The 21,941-nt window shown below is 36.6% G+C and overlaps 1 protein-coding gene across 1 annotated transcript in view; it reads right to left on the minus strand.

The window, feature by feature from the left end:
• Positions 1–1,204: 1,204 nt before the first annotated feature.
• The window catches only part of COMMD10 (COMM domain containing 10), a 265,416-nt gene continuing 244,679 nt past the window's right edge, over positions 1,205–21,941 (minus strand). The window contains exons 6-7 of the mRNA XM_049873632.1: positions 3,141–3,200; positions 1,205–2,417 (exon numbers count right to left, since the gene is read on the minus strand). Coding sequence (XP_049729589.1) covers positions 2,379–2,417; positions 3,141–3,200 — 99 coding nt within the window. The 3' untranslated portion in view covers positions 1,205–2,378. The remainder of the gene's footprint in view (positions 2,418–3,140; positions 3,201–21,941) is intronic.

Consider the following 21,941-nt stretch of genomic DNA (forward strand, 5'->3'; position numbering starts at 1 on the left):
ATCACTAAAGGGGGTGCAGACCGAATTGGGTGACACTGTCAGAGGGGCTAACACCAAAATGACTGTCTGTAAAATTTTTATACAGTGTTTCGGTAGAAAATTTATTATTTTTTATAAAAATATCCCTGTAGTTATTTATAACAAGAAAAACACTTTTCATAAGCTCAGCTTATATATCAATATATCTGCAAGGCCAAAATTCTATCGCTCATTTGCTTTTTGAATCTTCTAATGCCCTCTGGCCAGAGCTGTCAGTATTACCCGATGACAATGATGCTCTGAATCACGTGGTTCTGTCTGCACGCACTGTTGTTTTTGTTGCTGTTGGTGTTTTTATAGTTGCTGAGTTTGTCAACTTTTCTGATGTTTTAGTTACAATATTGTGGCAATTACTATTTGTGAACCTATATCAATAACTTTTTTGAGAATGAGATAATAAAGGAAAAGAAGGAGTGATATATGGAAATTACGATTTATGCACAACATTAGTACAAAAAACATTATTAAAGATTCTGCATAGTCTGGTACAGGAAGAGGTCCTTGGGGAGGGGGAAGGGGTCTGAGAGTTACTGCACTGGGTGACACCAACCCTAGTGACACCACTACTTAACCACATTTCTGTTTAGGTTTAGATATACTTTTAAAGGACCCCTGGTGGCACAGTGGGTAAGAGCTCGGCTGCTAACCACAAGGTCAGCAGTTCAAATCCACCAGCTGCTCCTTGAAAACCCTATGGGACAGTTCTGCTCTCTCCTATAGGGTTGCTATGCATCTAAATCAACTTGACAACAATAGGTTTGGTTTTTGGTTTATACTCTTAAAAAGTATAAAAGTAGTTCTTTTAGGAAGAGTAAAATGGGCTACTTTTAGAAAACTATGAGCCTATTTTATTTAGATCCCTATACTGGGAGTTAAGTCTGGCTATTAAACCAATGAAAACTTCTACCTATTCATATGGTCACTGTCAGGAAGGCCTGGCAAATTCAGCATGAATGGTATATGTTTATATATACATAAAGAATATTTACCAAAACATTCATTGTTGTTAAGTGCTGCTGAGTTGGTTCCAACTCACAGTGACCCTACAGGACAGAGTAGAACTGTCCCATAGGGTTTCCAAAGAGCAGCTGGTAGATTTGACCTGCCGACCTTGTGGTTAGCAGCCATAGCACTTAACCACTACACCACCAGGGTGCAAACATACATACAAACAAGTGTAGGCATAGATTCCATATACTAAACATTTATTTGGGAGATGTTTAACACACTTATTACTCATATACCTTTTACAAGGAATGTAAATCCATTTCAATGACTGTTAAATTATAGGACATTTCTAAAATCAAAGTCCTACATTTGAAGCAAGTCATTCTAAATCAATCATTCTCTCTCTCTGGTAACAGTTTAGGACAGATATTTCGTTTATAAAAAAAGTCAACTGACATTATTTTCTTTAAAGTAACTATACTCACATCATTTACATACATACATACATACATCATTTACATACATACATACATTCATCATTTACATACATACATACATTCATAGCATAAGATACCTGTAAACTTCCATTTAACCAGTCCTAAACATAAAAATTTTATTGAGTGAAATCAGTGAGCATATTTACAGAAAGGGAATGTAAAGGGTATCCATTTAGACACTTCAAGATGTCCATTTAGCACTCATTACAACTGTTTTTATTCATGATCTGAATCTGTCTCCCACATAATCACATGAATCATTATTAATTTGCAAAATAAAGATAAGCACACAAAAACCTAGATTGTTATTAAATCATTAAACTCAGGGAAAAAGTTAAAATGAACAGAGAAACTCTCACTGAAATTAAATGATAAAATACTCTTAGCTCTATTTTAAATTTATTTCCTATATTATTTCCCAAACAAACTATACTCATTATAAAAATACCACAATGTATTTGCGTGCATGCGGCTGCTTTCTTACTTTTACTAATTACTGAAATTCTATATTTTGCTAAGGTACACATTATACCTTATATCAATGGACTCAGCTTGATAACATACGGTGTCATCAAGCATGTAAAAATTCAACCGGTCAGGCAATAAAGCAGCAGTAGAAAAGTAAAAACAACACGGTATTCACTTTTGTTTTCTTTCTAGCAAAAGTGTCCTCAAAAATTGCTGCTGGCTCACAGAACTAGAAAAAGCGTATTAGAATCACAGTATTCTTAACAATGATCTCCCTCGGCTGTTATTTGTCTATAAAGCAATAAGCCGTATAATTTACAGGAAGAAAGCCACTGAATCCTTCAGAAAACACAACCTGGCAATCTGTCTTCAGCGCAAAATAATCAGGTGGCAGGGGTGTGATGGTGAAAACAGTCTTCGAAAACATCATGTAAGGGAATCCAGCTGTGCTTGTATGGTCTCTAGCTATTAACAAAGAAAAAGAAAGAAAGCTGGTGAAGGGAGAGAAATTCATATGAAATGGTGTTTAGAAACATACAAATAGAAGGGAAAGAATGGCATTGGTAAATATGCATATTCATTCATATAGCAATAAAAATATCACTTTGAATAGTTTTCCTTTTATGTGAAGATATTAGAATTCATGCTTGCAATTAAAGTTTTCACATTTGTAAAGAAGGAGGTTTTCTGAATACTATTGTTTTAAATACACCCAACTGTTTCATTTTAAATTACATTGCATGGTAAGACTTTAAAAGTGGGAGAGGAGGGTAGATTGTACTGGATTATGAAGTAAGTATTTCGGAAGAAACATAAAACAGGCTCAAGATAAACCTTTAAAGGCCTGGCATCTTCCTTTCCATGTTTCTCTTTACCCTTGGGCCCAGAAATTAAAGTATTTAACGTTGCCCATACCTGAAGTGTCAGATTGGCCAGGTACCGCACAGTTAATTACTTAATGCTTTTTACATTAAAGCAACAACCCCACTGCTTTAATTAAAGCCATTTCCATTTTCTTCTTGCTTTAGTTTGTCAGATTTTCTTTACCTTAGCTATGCTGCCTACAGTGAAACATAAGGTGTTTATAAGAGAAGTTTAAGGAACTTAGCTTCTTAATAGGGCATTTAAAAATAAGAACTTATAAAAGAAATATTATGAAAGAACCCACATTATCAAAAAATTATTTACCTTGTTATAGAAATCAAACAACTCCTTGTGACTGAATTCCATAAGAACTTTCTGCAGGCTCTGCAAGGAATAAAGAAAAAAATTATTCACGTGGAATTTATACTGCATTGCTTTCTCTCTAGCTAGCCTCAGAATACACCATCATAGTACTTTCTGAGTTGTTCTGAAAGCTTACCTGCTCTCCTCAACTTCACTATTCCTAGAACTCACAATGCACTTAATAACACTCCAAGTTAGCAAAAGATTTCAACTCTACAGGGACATCTGTTCTTAAATTCACTCCATAAAGGTTAATAAAATATATGCCAGCAAAAGAACGATTTCATTATCTATTTTTTTCAAGACAGAGATAATACATGAGATTGTATTTCATCTTTCTCAGCAGTCATTCCAAATCTAGTAAATACCATTACACGAAGACACTGGAGGCAGCATATCTGATTGAACTCACCCAGCCATTAATGCCTCACATCAGCACAGCTACTGTCTCCAAGCATTAATCTAACAGTTATGATTTTAACATGCTGAGACTGTTACCTTCTCTAATGTACAGACTCAGCAAAAGTTAGCAATTAACACAACAGCTTCAAAGCTGGGAATTAAACACTCTCCATCTTTTCACTTCATATTTGCTAGAGAAATCTTTATGGATGCTACAGATGGTAAGATTGTGTATGTATGCATGGTGGTGGCGCAACAGTTAAGTGCTCAGCCACTAACCGAAAGATTGGCAGTTTAAACCACTCAGAGGCTCCAGGGAGATCTACTTCTATAAAAATTATAGCCAAGAAAACCCTATGGGGCAGTTCCACTCTCTCACATGGGGTCATTGTGAGTTGGAATCAGCTCTGTGGCTCCCAACAACAACACAGTAAAGCGCAAGCGTAAACTACGCCAAACCAAACTTGCTTTTGGTTGATCCTGTAAACTGAGGAAACACCAAACTGGCTGCTGAAGGTTGCTCAAACATATTTTATTCAAGGTCCCCCCTGGGGAAGTGAAAGCTAATGAAGAGAGAATGCCAGGAATGTACCACCTGCTCTGACCTCATTGTCAATACTTAAACAGGCCATGAAATGGACACTGTCAACTGAAGAAGTGAAAAGATGCCACAAAACAGGCATTGATCCACGCACTTAATTCCTTGTGGTCATTTCTAACATACTATTAAATCTAGTGCTCAGTTTCTACAATCACTTATTTTGTTCATTTGATCCATTTTAACAATTTTTGTTTTTATTTAGAAAGCCAAAATTTCCAAAGCAAGTTATCCCTGCTAACTCCAGGAGAGTCAATGGGGGCTATGTTCAGGTATGGCACCTTCCTCTTCATGAAGCCTAAGCACACAGGGTCAAATTCCACACTTCATTTTCTCTCATATGCCTACCTAAGCACTTAAGCTTAAAAATAAGTGAGGAAATAGCCAACAAATAAAAATAAGTGAGGAAGCATAATTGCGTTTAAGTGTTATCCTTTAGGGATGATATAAAATTATGACACTTTCAAAGTGTACTGGAAAAATTAGGTGGCTAATTGGCACTTATTATTAAACCTTGAAAGGTTTAACTGGTGTCATCTAGTAGTATTACACTTTTTCTCAACAGTTAAAGGGTGTAATAGACCTAGATTTACCCCCAAGTTCTGGGGTTGCTGTGTGCTGTCGAGTCAATTCTGACTCATAGCAACCCTAAGGACAGTGTAGAACTGCCCCATAGGGTTTTCTAGGCTATAATCCCTTTTTTTTTTTTTTTTCTTTGTACTTTAGATGAAGGCTTACAGAACAAACTAGTTTCTCATCAAACAGTACACACATTGCTCTATGACACTGGTTAACAATCCCACGACATGTCAACACTCTCCCTTCTCAACCCTGGGTTCCCTATTACCAGCTTTCCTGCTCTCTCCTGCCTTCCAGTCCCTGCCCCAGGTCTGGTGCGCCCCTTTACTCTTGTTCTGTTCCATGGCCCTGTTCAATCTTTGGCTGACGGGTGAACCTTACGAGTGACCTCATTACTGAGCTGAAAGGGTGTCCAGGGGCCATATTTTCAAGGTTTCTCCAGTCTCTGTCAGGCCAGCAAGTCTGGTCTTTCTTTCTGAGTTAGAATTTTGTTCTACATTCTTCTCCAGCTCTGTCCAGGGCCCTCTATTGTGATCCCTGTCAGAGCTGCCAGTGGTGGTAGCTGGGGACCATCTAGTTGTACTAAGCTCAGTCTGGTGGAGGCCATGGTAGATGTGGTCCATTAGTCCTTTGGACTAATCTTCCCCTTGTATCTTTAGTTTTCTTCATTCTTCCTTGGTCCCGAAGGGGTAAGACCAGTGGAGTATCCTAGATGGCTGTTCACAGGCTTTTAAGACCTCAGATGCTACTCACCAAAGTAGAATGTAGAACATATTCTTTATAAACTCTGTTATGCCAATTGAGCTAGATATTCCCCGAGATCATGGTCCCCACAGCCCTCAGCCCAGCAATTCTGTATCTCAGGGGGTTTGGATGTGTCTTTGGTGGTTTTTTATGGGGCTACCATGACCTTGCCTTGTACAGGTTGTGCTGGCTTCCCCAGTATAGTGTATTGTCTTACCCTTCACCAAAGTTTCCACTTATCTATTGTCTATTAAGTGTTTTTCCATTCCCACCCCTTCCTCTCCCTCATAACCATCAAAGATTGTTTCTTTTTGTATGTAAACCTTTTCATGAGTACTTAGAGTGGTGGTCTCATACAATATTTGTCCTTTTGTGATTGACTTATTTCACTCAGTATAATGCCCTCCAGACTCATTTGTTATAAGATGCTTCACACAGCATGTTGTTGTTCTTTATCATTGTGTAATGTTCCACTGTGTGTATGTACCCTAGGCTGTAATCTTTACTGGAACAGATTGTCAGGTCTTTTCCACTGCAGAGCAGCGGGTGGGTTTCAACTGCCAATCTTTTGGTTAGCAGCAGAGCACTTAACCACCACGCCTTCAGTGCTCCTTTGGTGTGTATGTTGTTATTAGGTACCCTCAAGTAGATTTGCCCCATGGGGTTTCCTAGGCTGTAATCTTTACAGGAGCAGATCACTGGAGGTCTTTTCCCCTGTGGAGTGGGTGGTGGGTTCAAACCACTGATCATTGAAGCACTTAATTGCTGCACCACCAGGGCTCCTTTATAATTCCAAGGATGAACGCTACCTTACTTAGGATGAAACTAGGTTCTTTACCCCCCAGACATACACACACACACATATGTATGTTATGTATGTACATGTGTGTGTACATATCTATATATAAGAATTATGATGTGTGCAATTTAGTGTCTTTTTTTACTGGACTACTTTGCCCAAGAAGAAAAAAGTGCTGATACCTGAGATAAAATACACAAAGAGCCTAAACAGTTGCTATGAGTCGTAACTGACTTCACAGCAACTAACAACAATAAGCATAATTATTAGATGTTCTTATCATTGTCCTTTCCCAGTCAACCCACAATGACTTGGAGACCATGGAGAATGTGGGAGTGGTGTTTCATGTCTATGTGTAAAGAGTATATCCTCAAAATTTGAGAATTTATGTTTATCCAGAGGCCAGTGTATATTGAAACCTGTTACTTTTCTTATTCTATTTATTTCTCTATTACTTTCATACTCTCTTCCCCTACAGTAGTTCTTTTCAGGAAGAAAGAATAGTCAGAGATGTAGCAGACAGCATATGGAAGCACTAATATCTTACTGTAAAATGTTTTATCAGTTACTCTGTTCTTGGACAGGAAAGACCAGGAGAAACGGAGGTAAAGGCTAATAAAAACTCCCTCTTCAGAATTCTGCAACACTATTAGACTGTTAAGTAAGTTACTAATATGATATGTATGAATCAATTACGTATCTTAAAAATTGTTTTCACTTTAAAATGACTCTGTATACACAAAAAGAGAAAAATGTGGTTACCAAGAAAAAAGTCAGTGGAATGTAGAGACCATAAGCACAGAAGTTGGAACCAAGGATATCTGGGTACAAATCTTAGCTGTACCACTTTCTAGAATGAGAGTAGATTACATAATATCTATAAATGTATCTCATTTGTAAAATGGCCTATCTCATGAAATTGTTTTATGAAATAACATGTAGGAAGCAAATTTGCATACTGCCTAGCGTATCTGCAGCTTCTCAGTAATTGCTAGCCAGTGAGTTTAACTGGTATCCAGTTTGATTAGCCAGTAGACAGTCACTGGTTCGCTGGCCTCCTCCCTCAGAGGCTGCTGACTTTTCACCTCACTGGTAAAGTTGATAGTGCTCTGCCTTGAAGTATCATTTCCTTTACCTTAAGAATAATAATACCAAACTAGTCACATCTTCATTCACTTTGCAATTGTTTGCCAGCCCTAAGAATAGCAAGATGTGCTGATGTGATTAAATTTTACTCCAAAGTTTGCATTCTCTAGACTTCAGTCAACAGGGAACTTCAAAAATAAAATTGATGTTAACACTTTATAAAGTTAATTATGAAATCAATTGACTTGACAACTTAGCAATTACAGTAAAAACTGCGAAAGCTGGAACCTTTATAATGTAGAAGCCTGTCAGAGAAGGAGAACTCAAATATTTTCCACTAAAACGAGTGATAGAAAAGTGATGAGACTGCGCCCTGTCAAAGGTAGAAAAACAAGGCAGTTCCGTCAAGTTTTGGCTCTCATGAGTTTCGCTGTATTACTTAAATAAAAATTTCGCTCTTTTCTGAGCCTTTAAGAATTCAGGAAAACTAATTCTTAAAAACAACAATGAAATAAGAAAAAGAACCTCACAGCATTTGAAAAGGCTATCAAGTACTTCTTTTTTCAATGCGTAGAAATAATAACCTTATCAAACCACTATTTAATGCTTTGCTATTCTAAATTAGTATATTGGAGTTCAAACTGCCATTTAACATTTTCCCCTCATGTAAATTCCCAGCTTAAAAATCAAATAATGTGGCTGATATGACCTAAGGAGAGAGATTAAAAAACACAGGTCTCTTAACTATTGAGAAAGTTTCTTTCCCCTCTAGGTTATTAATTCCCTCAGCTATGACATCTACTGTCATCTCAATAAAAGGAAAAATTAACTTTTTGGCCTTCCATGTAATTACTCTAAAAAGAATATTACTACTGAGGCAACTTCCTTTAGGAGTTGGGTAAGAAATAAAGATTAACCAAATTACTTACAATTTCACCACCTACATTCCTATTAGTTTATGCAAATAAAGAATTCAAACAGTTTAAATCTCCTTCAGGTATACGATCTGAATTTATTGCCTCCCACGCCTCTCCCCGCCCCCCCCCCAATTATTTTTAGTAGCCATTCACAAACTTTTCATTACCACAGGGAATGTCAAAAATAGGAGCTTGGGGAAAGAACTGGAATTTAGGAGATTATTTTTAAACTTTCCAAAATTTGAATTTTTAGTATTTTTTTTTTTTAAAAGAAGCTCTGCATTAATAATTTCTTTTAAGTCCTTGATCTGAGGTCAAATGCTAATCAGTATTAACAAATTAACTCTAAACTGCATATAAAATTGGGTCAAATCTAACATAAATTCAAACATCACTTCTTTGGTTACTTCTGAAGATCTTTCAAAAAATAGCTAGGACCTTAGAATTACATTTCTGAACAGCCCAGAGTTCACTTACAGGCATCTGCTTTGGACTCATTCTTCTAGTAGCAATCTGAAAGCAATGTGCACAGCCCTAGGCCAATGGATGGTCAAGGGTAGATGTTTTGTGGACATGTATGGATGGAGCTGGGATGTGTAGATATGCACAGGAGGACCACTGGGTACCATACAGAGAAGTGGGTAAAAAGGAAAGAGGGGCTGGCATAAAACTATAGTTGTGAGTTATCAAAATGTATCCTCATCTTGGAAACCCTACTGGCGTAGTGGTTAAGTGCTACAGCTGCTAACCAAAGGGTCGGCAGTTCGAATCCGCCAGGCACTCCTTGGAAACTCTATGGAGCAGTTCTACTCTGTCCTATAGGATCGCTATGAGTTGGAATCGACTCGACAGCACTGGGTTTGGTTTTGGTTTGGATCCTCATCTTGTCAATCAAATACCTTAACTATCTTCAACTTGAACTACATAATTCTAATCATTCAGTGCAACAAAAATAAGTATATACTTATATGCATATATTTTCTTCACACACACACACACACACACAGTTAAGTGGTACTATTCCTTGCTTTTTAAAAAGTCAAGCATTCAGAAAAAAAGTTATGACAACACTATATCCCCAATCTTCCAGTAATCAGATACAATGGATATTTTCTTACAATGCAAACTAGATTTTAAGTTAAAAGATTTGAAAGAAACTGATTTGGCTGGTAATTCTATAAGAAAGTCTATAATGTTTTCCCAAGGAATATAATGACTAGATAAGTAACTCAAATTATTTCTGGGATGGTTTTGTGTTACTTGTTTAACAGGAGTTATCGATGAATACTGAAAAATAATCCAGGATAACTCATGGGAAGTATTTATCAGATTCTGTAAAAAAGCAGTAATTTGATGACAGGTCAACATATTGCTATACACAATCTTCCACACAAATGAAGAATTATTTTAAAACATAAAAATGAAGTCAGTAAATAAGTTTTATGTTTTGTTAGAGGTAGAAAGGGTGGTTGTTTTTATAGGAGAGGTGATGGATTTTGTACTGAGTTAATCCATACTATTGCGTGGTCCCTCTTGAAACAAAAGTACCTATATGTAAGATGTTTTGAAGGCTACTGCAAATGACACCTGCTCATGTGACAATAAAGCAGGACATCATTTTCTTAGTCTATTATTCTTGGGTCTACACAGTCTTACCTAATCTAACTTCCTAGGTTTTATTTGGCTTTTTAAAAAAAATTTTATTTTTCTCATTGTTGAGAATACATATAGAGAGAACATACACCAATTCAATAATTTCTATATATATACAATTTAGTGGCAAAGATTACATTCTTTGAGTTGTGCAACTATTCTCACCCTCCTTTTCCAAATTGCTCCTCCCCCATTAACATAAACTCACTGCCCCCTAAGTTTCCTATCTAATCTTTCAAGTTGCTGCTGTCAATTTGATCCCATATAAATAGATCTTAAAATAGCACAACGCTCAAGGCAGATATTCTTCACGAGTTAAGCTAAACTATTGTTTGGTTATGGTATTGGTGAAGAATACTGAATATACCATAGATTGCCAGAAGGACAAACAAATCTGTCTTAGAAGAAGTACAGCCAGAATGCTCCTTAGAAGCACTGACGGTGAGACTTCATCTCACATACCTTGGACATGTTAACAGAAGGGACCAGTCCCTAGAGAAGTACATCATGATTGATAAAATAGAGGGTCTGAAAAAATGAGGAAGACCCTCAAGAAGATGGATCGACACAGTGGCTACAACAATGAGCTCAAACGTAACATGATTGTGAGGAAAGCGCAGGACTGGACAGTGTTTTGTTCTGTTTTACACAGGCTTGCTATGGGTCGGAACCGACTCAATGGTACCTAACAACAACAACATTGTTTGGTTTTAGAAGGCTTCAGGAGATATTTCTGGTTTAAGGTTTAAAGAGATGCTTGGGGCAATAACTTCTGGGGTTCAGTCAATCCCCATGGCTCCAGAAAGCCTGGAGTCTGTGAGTATCTGAAATTCTGTTCCGCATTTCTTCCCTTTTGGTCAGGATTTGTTTATGAAATCTTGATCAGAATGTTCAGTTATGGTAGCTGGGCACCATCCAGTTCTTCTGGTCTCATGACAAAGGAGGCAGTTGTTCATGGAGGCAATTAGCCACACATTCCATATCCCTCTCCTATTCCTGACTTTCCTTCTTCCTGTGTTGCTCCAGGCAAAGAGACCAATTGTTATATTTTGGATGGCTGCCTGCAAGCTTTTAAGACCCAGGGCACTACACAACAAAATAGGAGGTAAAAGAGAAGCACTGAACACATTATTACACCAATTAACTAGGATATCCAATCAAACCATGGCCCTCAACCTCCAAATCAGGGAACCAAATCCCATGAGGTGTTTAGTTATACGTAAGAAATCTCAGCAGCTACTCTGTTTCTGTTTGTTTGTTTTTTTGGTCATTGTTGTATCTATTACAGAACTTCTGCCAATTCAAGTTTTTACAGGTGTACAACTTACTGACAGCAATTACATTAATCAGCTGCACAAACATACCCTTAATCTGTGTGATTTTTCCATCACCATAAACCTAACCTCCCCTTTCCCCCTCCCTCCCATCCCTGGTAACTTTGATCTCTATACATTTGCCTGTTCTTATCTTTTTATATAAATGAGTTTGTCCTTTTGTGATAACTTTCTAGTTTTATTTCCCACAAGACCCACCAATAATCTCTGCTCCAACCAAACTGGTGTACTCACTTGTCTCCCAAATACCCCACACTGTGCTGCCTCTGTTTTAACTCAAGAGGTCTCCTATTTAGGTGATTTATAGTTCTGAACAGGAAAGGTAAGACTAAACAAAAAGCTTCTAAAAGAAAATACAGGTGAATAACTCCATGACCTCAAGGTATAGAAAAACATCTTAAAATGGCATAAAAAGTCCTAACTATAAAGGAAAGGACTGATAAATGAAAATACATCAAAATTCCTAACTTTCATTCATCAAACTATACCATTAAAAGAGTGAAAAGGCTAGCCACAAAGACTCATATCCAGAATGCATAAAGAATTCCTATAAATCTCTGTGAAAGAGATTAAAGAACACTTAATTAAATGGGAAGATGTTCCAAGTTCATGGATTAGAAGACTTAATATTGTTAAGATGTCAATACTACCCAAAGTGATCTATAGATACAACACAATCCCAATCAAAATTTCAACAGCCTTCTTTACAGAAATGGAAAAGCCAATCCTCAACTTTACATGGAATGGTAAGAAGCCCTGAAGAAAAATGCTGAAAGAGAAGAACAAAGTAGGAGGGTGCACATTTCCTAATTTTAAAACATATTATAAAGCTACATTAATCATAACAGCCTGGCACTAGGAGGTACAACAGAAGCACTAAACACGTTATTAGGCCAATTAACTGGGATGTCCCATGAAATCATGACCCTAAACCTCCAAACCAAGGAATCAAATCCCATGCGGTTGTACGCAAGCAAACACAGCAGCTATTCTTTTTTTTTTTTTGTCATTGTTGTAAATGACAAAATCACAGAACGTTTGCCAATTCAACTTTTTACAGGTGTACAACTTACTGACAGCACTAAAGCTAAATATAACACCTTATATGGCTCTCACAAACACTAATGCTGAATGTCAGAAAGCAGACACAGAAGAACACGTACTACTTGATTTCATTTATACAAAGATTAAACGAAGAGACAAAAAAAACTAACACAAAGATTTAGAGACAAATGCTTAAGTGATAAAACTATAAAGAAAAGCAATAGAGACATTACCAGAAATGACAGAGTAATGATCACCTTTGAGTGAACGGAGAGAAGAGGTGGCGACTGGGAGGAGGTACAACAGAGACTCTGAGGTGCTGTGCTGGCAATTACTTACTGATCTGGGAGGTGGGTAAGAGGTTTTGTCTTTGTGATAAATCACTATGCTCTTTTTTGTATACGTGCTGTATTTACCCAATAAAATAGCAAAAAAAAAGATGGCATCGTTATATGTTACATTCATTTATTTTTATTCAATAAATATTTACTAAATGTCTACCAGGTCTGTTCTAGGCACTGGATATGTAAGGGGGAGGGGGAGAGCTTGCACTCAGGAAGAGGAAGAGGCAGGGGGTCGTGACATTCCTCAATAAGATGGTCCCTTTAAGCCAAAGAAATGATCCTTAGAGGGGTCCTTAACTTGATAAAATCCCTAACTTGATAAGGTCCCTAACTTGGTAATTAAACCTTAAGCCAAGGAAATAGTCTCTACAGGGGTTCCTATCTTGGCTGGTAAACATTAACAGGGAGAGATAAGAGACAAGAAGGATATAAAACCCTAAGAAAACGACTATCGGGGCACTCAGATTCTTTCTCTACCTGAATAGCCCGCTTGATGCTTCCTAGTACTTTCACTACTAACCCTCTGCTTGCTAATAAACCTCTGCTTGCTTGGTACTACTTGTCTGTTTTTTAATTCTTTCCTACACCAAAAACAAGAACCGAGGCCATTCTCCAGTAACAGATATACAGCAATGGGCAACAGAGACAAAAATCGTCTACATTCTAGATGAAGGGGACAAACAATAAATAACTTAATAATAAATAAATAATACATTATTATTACGTGACTTATTTATACACGTAGCAATGTTTGTTTGTGACAAATCCTAAGGAGAAAAATAAAGCAAGGATAGGAAGAATCAATGTTAGGAGGTATGACATCTGAGTTAAGACTTAAAAAAGGTAAGGAAATAAACATGAAAAATAACTGAAAGAAAAGCATCGAAGAACAGTGTTATATGTTTGTGATAAATATGCTGTTTTTCTGCATGCCTTTCTGTCAGGAACTATGCTGATTATTCTACTTGATATCCCCACTGAGCTAGCACAGTTTCACAAAGCTCATCTGTTCATTCATTCACTAAGTTAATTCACTCATTCTTACATTCAGCATATAGTTATAGACTCCCTACTCTATATCACCCATTTTGAGAGGTATCTGGGATATGGGTCATCCTGGTCTTCAAGCACTCAGAGTCTGGAGTTTGAAATGAGGGCAGGGGAAAATAAATAAATAAATAAATACGAGACTGTAATTAAAATTGTCTTAAAGGCCACAAGAGAAAAAAATACACAGTGTTACTTCATTCCAAAAAGGGGTAATATTTAAAGTGTAACCTGTGTAAATTAGTTGGATGAATGGAGGAAAGGAGGACAGGGAAGGAGAAGGATTTTAGAGCAAACAAAATTCCAAGCAGGGGTAGGAGAATGAACAGACTCTGAGATGAAAAAGAGCTTGGTCCTTTTGATGGACAAGGGAAAGACCAGTGTGGATGGAACATGGCAAGGGTGGAGGGTGGAGAAGAAATGTAACAGGAGGGGAGCCAGATCAAGTGCGGCTCCTCTGAAAACATTCTCCAAAGGCAGCCCTTTTCAGCACCATTTAAGATAATATGCTGACATAATAGCAGTTAAGGTTTTGATGAAAAGATGGTAGAGAAGGCAGAATGAAGGAAGACCATGAGGCACACAGAGAAGTTACTCAGAGTAGTACATTTTGTATGCTTATTCCTCCATCAACCATCAGTTTAGGCCTCCGTTCTGGGATGAAGAGAAGACATTTTCATTCTAAGAGCAATGGAAAGCCATTGGAGAGTTTTAAGCAAAGAGTGATATCATTATATTTACATATTTACAATTACATGTACACATTTAACAATTCACTTTGGCTTTTATTTGGAAAAGGATTAGAATTGGTCAAACTGGATGTGAAAAAACTTGAGGCTACGACATCAGTTTAAGCAAGAGTTAAGTAGTGGCTTGATCTTAGGTGATGCAGCAACACTAGAGAAAAGTGAAAATTCTGAAATATGCTTTAGAGGTAGAAGAGACAGCACTCGTGAATGACCTGAGTTGGGGCAGAGAGGAAGGGTGAAGGAAGAGAAGGAATCAAAAATAACTCCTAAGTTTCTATCGAGAACAACTGTATGGATTCAACTGAGGCTGAAAACATCAGAGGAGCAGATTTGAAGAAAGGGATAATCAAAAGCGCTGTTTCAGACATAGTTTGATATGCCTGTGAGATATCTCTGAAAATACATGAAATAGGTCTAGAAAGCCAGAAAACTGATTCATGTAAGAGATACACATTTGGGAATCATGAATACATTGATGATATTTAAAACCATAGAAATGGATGAAACTGCCCAGGAAAAGAGGGCAGTATGAGAGGAGAGGGCAGACTGGGGCTAAGCCCTAAGGAGCTCTAATATTTAGGGGAGGAAGGTGTTCAACAACTGGTGATGATAATCAGGTTCAAAAATGCACTCAGGATGGTATTCTGAAATGTATGGTAGAAATTTATTACATGAATCGAAATAGTTCTGTAAGTTAATATACAGGCAATAATACTAGGTGGCTTATTCTTAAATACGCCTTCGATCTTCCATTTTCCAGTAAAACCCATTAAAGTCACTAATATTGTTAACTACAGATACACAGACTGGAAGATTTACTCTCTTTCTTCTGCCTTATACATATAAGATCACAACCAAGAACGCACTTAGAAAATTCATTACTTATATTATCTAAGCTGTTCTCACGTATTAATACCAAACTTTCTGCACATGATGTGAAAGCACTGCAAAGTGAGAAAGCAAGTGCAAAGATTAACACTCTGCCAATTTCTTAAAAGAGGAGAAGTTTTTGTTTGCCTATTCATTTTTATTTTAAATTTGGAATCCTGTCTACAAGAGCCTGGATACCGTTGCACATACCCATTAGTAAAATACCCACAGAAACAGAATTTAGTGAGGCCTCTGAGAGGCCTGACTTGATAGACGCTGACACTATCCTCTGCTTTCCCATTAGTCAGGAATTGGGAACACATATACATTTTCCAAGAAAGAAATACATTAACCTCTTCACAAATTATCCAAACAGGAGTAGCCTCTAAATAATACAGATGCTAACTGGATAAGAATTTAACCAAATTTACATAGCTTAGCTTTTAAACTTAAGTTGGATATCAAAATTAGAAATGATACAATTATTCTTTCACTTAGAAAATCAGGAGGTAGAGGATTCCAGTAAAAGGAAAACTAACCTCTCTTGTCTGAGTTGAATCTAAAAATACCTTCCCAGCTATTTGAAAAGGAATCTCTCTCCTTTTTAGTTGTAGAAATGAAGTACAGGGATAAGAAATTAAATAATATCTCAAGTCCTGCTAAATGGGATTATAAAACAAAAATCATTAGGCACCATTTACTAAATAACTGCATCTACAGATTATATTACCTATAACCATATGTAGTTATCTTGTTAGGTGCTGTCGAATCAGTTCTGATTTATAGTGACCCTATGTACAACAGAGCAAAACACTGCTTGGTCCTGAGCCAACCTCACAATCGTTGTTATGCTTGAGCCCATTGTTGCAGCCATTGTATCATGTATAGTTATAGATAATTATAAATATATTTCATTATCTCTATTTTTATTTGTTGACTATCTTCACTATTTTTGTTCAAAAAACAAGGGATATAATTTCAACTCCCAACACAGATTAGAAAAAACACGGAACTACACTCAGATATATAAGTTTCAGCCATTTACGTCCTCCATAATATTCAGTAATTCAATAAACACTGAAAGACTACAAGATACTGTGCTAGGGGCTCATGATACAAAGATGAGTAAGCCATGGTGAGGCGTATACTCTTGTCCAAAGAACAGCCCTTCTCTATGTAGCAGGTTGTCATTTACAACAATGGGAAGAATGTATATGGGGCAGTGAGGGAGAAGAGGACGCTCTTCCCATCTTTCAGATCCATGGAATCAATCCTGGCAATGAAATGGGTAACAGATGTTAAAATCAGGAGGCAAAAGCATTCTAGGCAGAGGTAAAAAACAAATTTCTACTTTTCTGCAAGGCCGCTTTACCAAAGGATAACTGTTGAAAGACACACCCCATATATGAAAATTCAACTGGTAAATGAGGTAGCTGGAGAACCACAAAATGTCAGTAAGAAAGAGTTTCAGCAGAAACCTAGTTCAACCCTCTTATTTAAGAGGTGAGGAAACCGGTGCCCGCAAAGACGAAATAACTCACATAAAGAACAAGGATACGACTAGTCCTGTTTTTTCTACTGCATTACTGTGGTAACACAACACAAAACATTTTCATCTATCAAGATAATTTATGGAAAAATTCCCCCCCATGAATTTGCACAGTTAACTTCCATTCTCTTGCTCCAGGCAGAAACAGCTCAAAGCTATGCTGAGGGTAAATATTTTGATAAATATGGCTGATGAGGTACCAAGCAGTCTTAAAAAATAAAAATACTCAGAAAAAAATATAACCAAATCTCTTTGGCTTGGTTGTATTAATTTAAACAAAACAAACCAAAAGCTGTCACTGTGAAAATTTCACAAAAGTTAATACCATAGCCACGTTTAAAATTCTAATTCCAAACAAACAAACAACGTTAGGCCAGCAAATACATCACACCACATGGAAACAGGGCAGGAGAAATCACTTTAACTTGAATATGGAGCTGAGTTTTGTTGCTCCTCGAAGGCTTGTGATTCCAAAGGCTCTTCATTAAAATATTGTTCAGTCCTGCAGGCTCCAAAACCTTACAGGAAGGGCCCTCCCTGTTCTCTGAGGAGAGCAGCAGACAAACTGAAAACCCTGAGCTTATACTAAAGTTAAATAAAAGCTACAAAAGGACAACTGCAACAAATGCATGAAACACAAGCCACAAAAGGCATTTTCCCTAGGTTTAATCAACTAAATTATAACTTTCCTTTTTATCAACCCAGTGCCGTCGTTTACAGTCTTTGAAAAGTAAATAGTGTGACAAAATGCTTATGCATTTAAGAACATAAGCAGTATATAAACAGCAAAAGCAAATTCCAAGCTCATAAAGATGGCATTCAAAATTTCCAAAATCTGGCCCACGATTCCTTCTACAACCTCAATTCCCAGCATCCTCTTAACGCGCTGCATGCTGCAGGAGGACTGAAGTACCCTGAGTGTACCATATACTGCCCCTGGTCTCTGTTCATGCTGCTCCCTCTCCTCTCTCAGCAGTGCTTCTGACTGTATTCATATATGCACACATGTACACACGTACATCCTTCAGTCATTTCATTTGGTTTTAAGGTTCAGTTCAGTTGTCATCATGGCATCCTACACATATCACTGTCATTGCCCTTACCTACTACACTGTAGGGAATTATGTCCAATGCAGCACAGACAGTAGGCTCCTCAAAGGCTGAGGCTATGTTTTACTTTCTTAGTTGTAGCCCAATAGCGTAGTATGGTCCCCGATCATAGTCCTTAATACATCTTTACTCCGCTTAATTTTAAGACAAGGAGGATATTAAATTTAAATACCCTTTTATCTGGCTTTTCCCCCCATAGGGGAAAAAAATACTATATATGGAGGACATCAGAATAAGTGGATTTTTTCTACCTGATGACAGTATTTTCCAATCAAACAATAGTATTTGACTTCAATGATGATAGTAGTCTTGTAGCTCTCAGAACTCGTTTACTCAGAAAATATATGTTATAGGCTAAATAGTACAGCAATTAAACTCTAAATATTGATGCCCCAGCCAGCTTGAAAAATGGTTTCTCACACTTGAAGGACCCACTCCCCTCATCCACGAAGATGATAAAAGCAGAAAATTTGAGGTTTCATACATATTTAGTGAAAAAATACAATAGTTTTAGCTGTCAACGTGCCAACAAACGATTTTTTGGTCAGAAACCTTTATTCAATATAAATATTGTGTAAGAACATGCGTATAAGATTAGGTGGATAAGAGTATGCAGGAAATATTCCATTAAACGTTTAATCAGAGGTATTATCTACTTTGGCTATTAGGACTTTTTAATCCTTATCTGTATATGCCTTTTTCATTATGGCTAAAACATTGGCTTGCTCCTGTGTAGAAAAAACAATATGTTTGATAGTCATGTCATCACCCTATTTTCCTCCTCCTTAAAAATATAATGAGATATGCATGAATAGGAATCCTGGTGGCGCAGCAGTTAAGCACTTGGCTGCCAACCAGAAGGTTGGTGGTTCAAACTCACTAGCCGGTCCACAGGAAAAAGATGTGGCAGTCAGCTTCCGTAAACATTTACAGTCTTAGAAACCTTATGGGGCAGTTCTACTCTGTCCTATGGGGTTGTTTTGAGTTGGAATCGACTTGACAGTGACAGGTTTGTTTTCTGGCTTTTATGCATGGGCAGATCACAAATTTGGAGCCAATCAAAGTACACTTCCCACAGTATTCATTAACTGTAATTTATTAAGTATGTGCTGATGTGTCATTATAATTTTCAGCTTTGCTGCTGAAATATTTAGCTACGGTTGCTGAATATAATCAGTAAGGTAAGAGGTTGTGAATATGATTACACGAGGCTCCTTAAACGTAGTGGAACTCGTTTTACAGTGCTGACAGCTACAAAATGAAGCTTTTGCTATAATAAATGTTACAGGTGATGCTATATTTTTCTGGAGACTATACACTATTCTAATTATAAATATTAAATACTTACATGCTTATTGAAGGATTATCATTACCAATTTTTAACAGCTGCATTACGTAACTTGTGCTAAAGACTATGAGCTCAATAACCAAATTTGGGTTTCTCTTTTGTTCATAAAATCACTTTATTGTCATCATAGACAGAAATTTGGATGATGTGTGTGTACTTTCAAGAGCCACTATTTGGTACCCTAATAAGCTAATGTAACTCACAGTGTAAGAAAAAAGTAATTAAAAACATATGCTGACTTAATTTTTTCTATCTTGTGCTGTCATGTCAGTCTTCAAGAAAAAGATGACCAATATATGCATCTAAATGACTGTTAATTTCACAATTTAGTTAAAATTTACACTTCTTGTTAGCTAATTGGAAGCTCGTTTCTGTAAAGTAAAATGAGCAAGTTCGGCATTTGATTCATGTTATGAAGGGCACTGAATTTATAATATAATGTGCACCTGAAAAGCCACTATTAGCCTGCAGTGTAATAACAGAAAACCCCTATTCCACTCCCAACACTTGGGATTCAAAGTCCTACAGACATGCAGGAAAAATAATTTGATAGGGTACGGGGTTAATTTAAGGCAGTAACCATCCAGAGAAAATTTTTAACTTGTAATGGTTCTGTTACAAATGTATGACAGATGAACACTGAGCTCATTTTTCCACCTACATTAGCTCTGATGACCTAATTACTTGATTATGATTTGTAAAATCCTCTTGGAATCATTAAGTGAACTAATGACGCATATTCTAAAAACTAAATGGTTCTAACAAGTTGATATTTTCTATACTCCCCAGTATACCTGGAGATCATAAATAAGGTTTACATTTTATATTTGAAATATACTGTCTGGGGCACACATTGTGAATTCAACACAGAGAGCAATGGCAATTAGTTTAGTCTGCATTATGTTAACTTAGGGAAAATAAAAAATCGGAGAATTTAACTTTATTGATACATAATTCATATACCATATAATTCACGTATTTAAAGTGTATAATTCAGTGGTTTTTAGTAAATTCACAGAGTTGTGCAACTATAATTACAATTGATTTTAGAACATTTTTATCACTCCAAAAAGAGAACCAGTACCATTTAGCTATCACCTCCTAATCATCCTATCCCCCGGCGCCAGGCAACCACTGATCTTTCTGTCCGTATAATTTTGCCTTTTTGACATGTAATATAAATGGAATCATTTACTATTAAAAGACCATATAAAATGCGGCCTTTTGTGATTGGCTTCTTTCACTTAGCATAATGTCTTAAAGGTCCATGCACATAGTAGCATGTGTCATTAAAATTAATTATATTTAGGAAAAAAAAATCTCAACTTAGAGCCACTGAGTTGTTATGATTAGATTTAAAAATTTAGAATAAAAAATCATGTATAACAAAAATACGTGCTTAAACATAATAGAAAATAAACAATACTACTAGCATACTCTGATTTTCCTTTAACAATTAAGAAGATACTTCTGATTCATGTTTTCATGCTTTTATCTATTTTATTTGTTTAAAATTTTTTTCTTCTTGTAAACCACTTATTCATACTTATTAATTTTTCCCAAAATGTCACCTCCTCCGTGAAGCTTTAACTCCCTTCACCCCAGTGACCCCAGAGGACACAGTGGAACTGCCCCACAGGGTTTCCAAGGAAGCGCTGGTGGATTCGAACTGCCAACCTTTTGGTTAGCAGCTGAGCTCTTACTTACTGTGTAGTGCCTGGAAAAAACACACATACATGCATATTTAGTAACTTTTTTTTTTTTTTTTTTATACTTAACTAAGAATCCCTAGGTGGCCCAAACTATTAAGTTCTTGACTGCTAGCCAAAAGGTTAGTGAATCGAACCTACCTAAAAGTGCTTAGTGGGGTGGCAATCTACTTCCAAAAGGTAAGAGCCTTGACAACTCTATGGAGCAGTTTTACTCTGCATACATGGGGTAGCCAGGAGTGGGAATCGACTCAATGGCAACTAACAACAAAATACATACAGTTTAAGAACTAAATCTGGATTTTAAGGACCCTAAGAATGAGAATGTGGACATACTTCTTAAGTTCAGAAGGTATTACTTCAACCACTTTTAATATTTCCTCTTTTTAAAATAATATATATTTTTATTACATTAGAAATTCCCAATTGCCAGAAAAAGGCTTCTGATGCTATGCATTCCACTATACCATGCATTTTTCGAAGTGACAAATAAACCCAGGAGAAAGGAGGTACATAACATAATTACTACTCTTTAGTTTGTTCTAAGAATGAAATTACAGAAATCATAGAATATCTTTATGTTTATCAAATTATAGCCAGTGATGTATTTAAGACGCTCATTATTAAAACGCTACAATGCCTTTAACACTATACATCTGAATTGACAATGCATTTTGAAAACCACCTTTTAAGGGACAAACTCAAATACGTTATTGGTTCATACTGAAATAGTCTACACTGACAGACTCTTTTTTTATAAAATCAGTTGAAAAGGACATAGCTTTTATTAAGTTTCTGCAAAATTGCCTCTGGAATTAATTTTTGATAATCAAACCAAGTCTAAAAGGCAGCTTTAATATAGTATCTGAATCAAATTTAG

This window comes from Elephas maximus, chromosome 2 (assembly GCF_024166365.1).
Source record: "Elephas maximus indicus isolate mEleMax1 chromosome 2, mEleMax1 primary haplotype, whole genome shotgun sequence".
Taxonomy (NCBI): Eukaryota; Metazoa; Chordata; class Mammalia; order Proboscidea; family Elephantidae; genus Elephas; species Elephas maximus.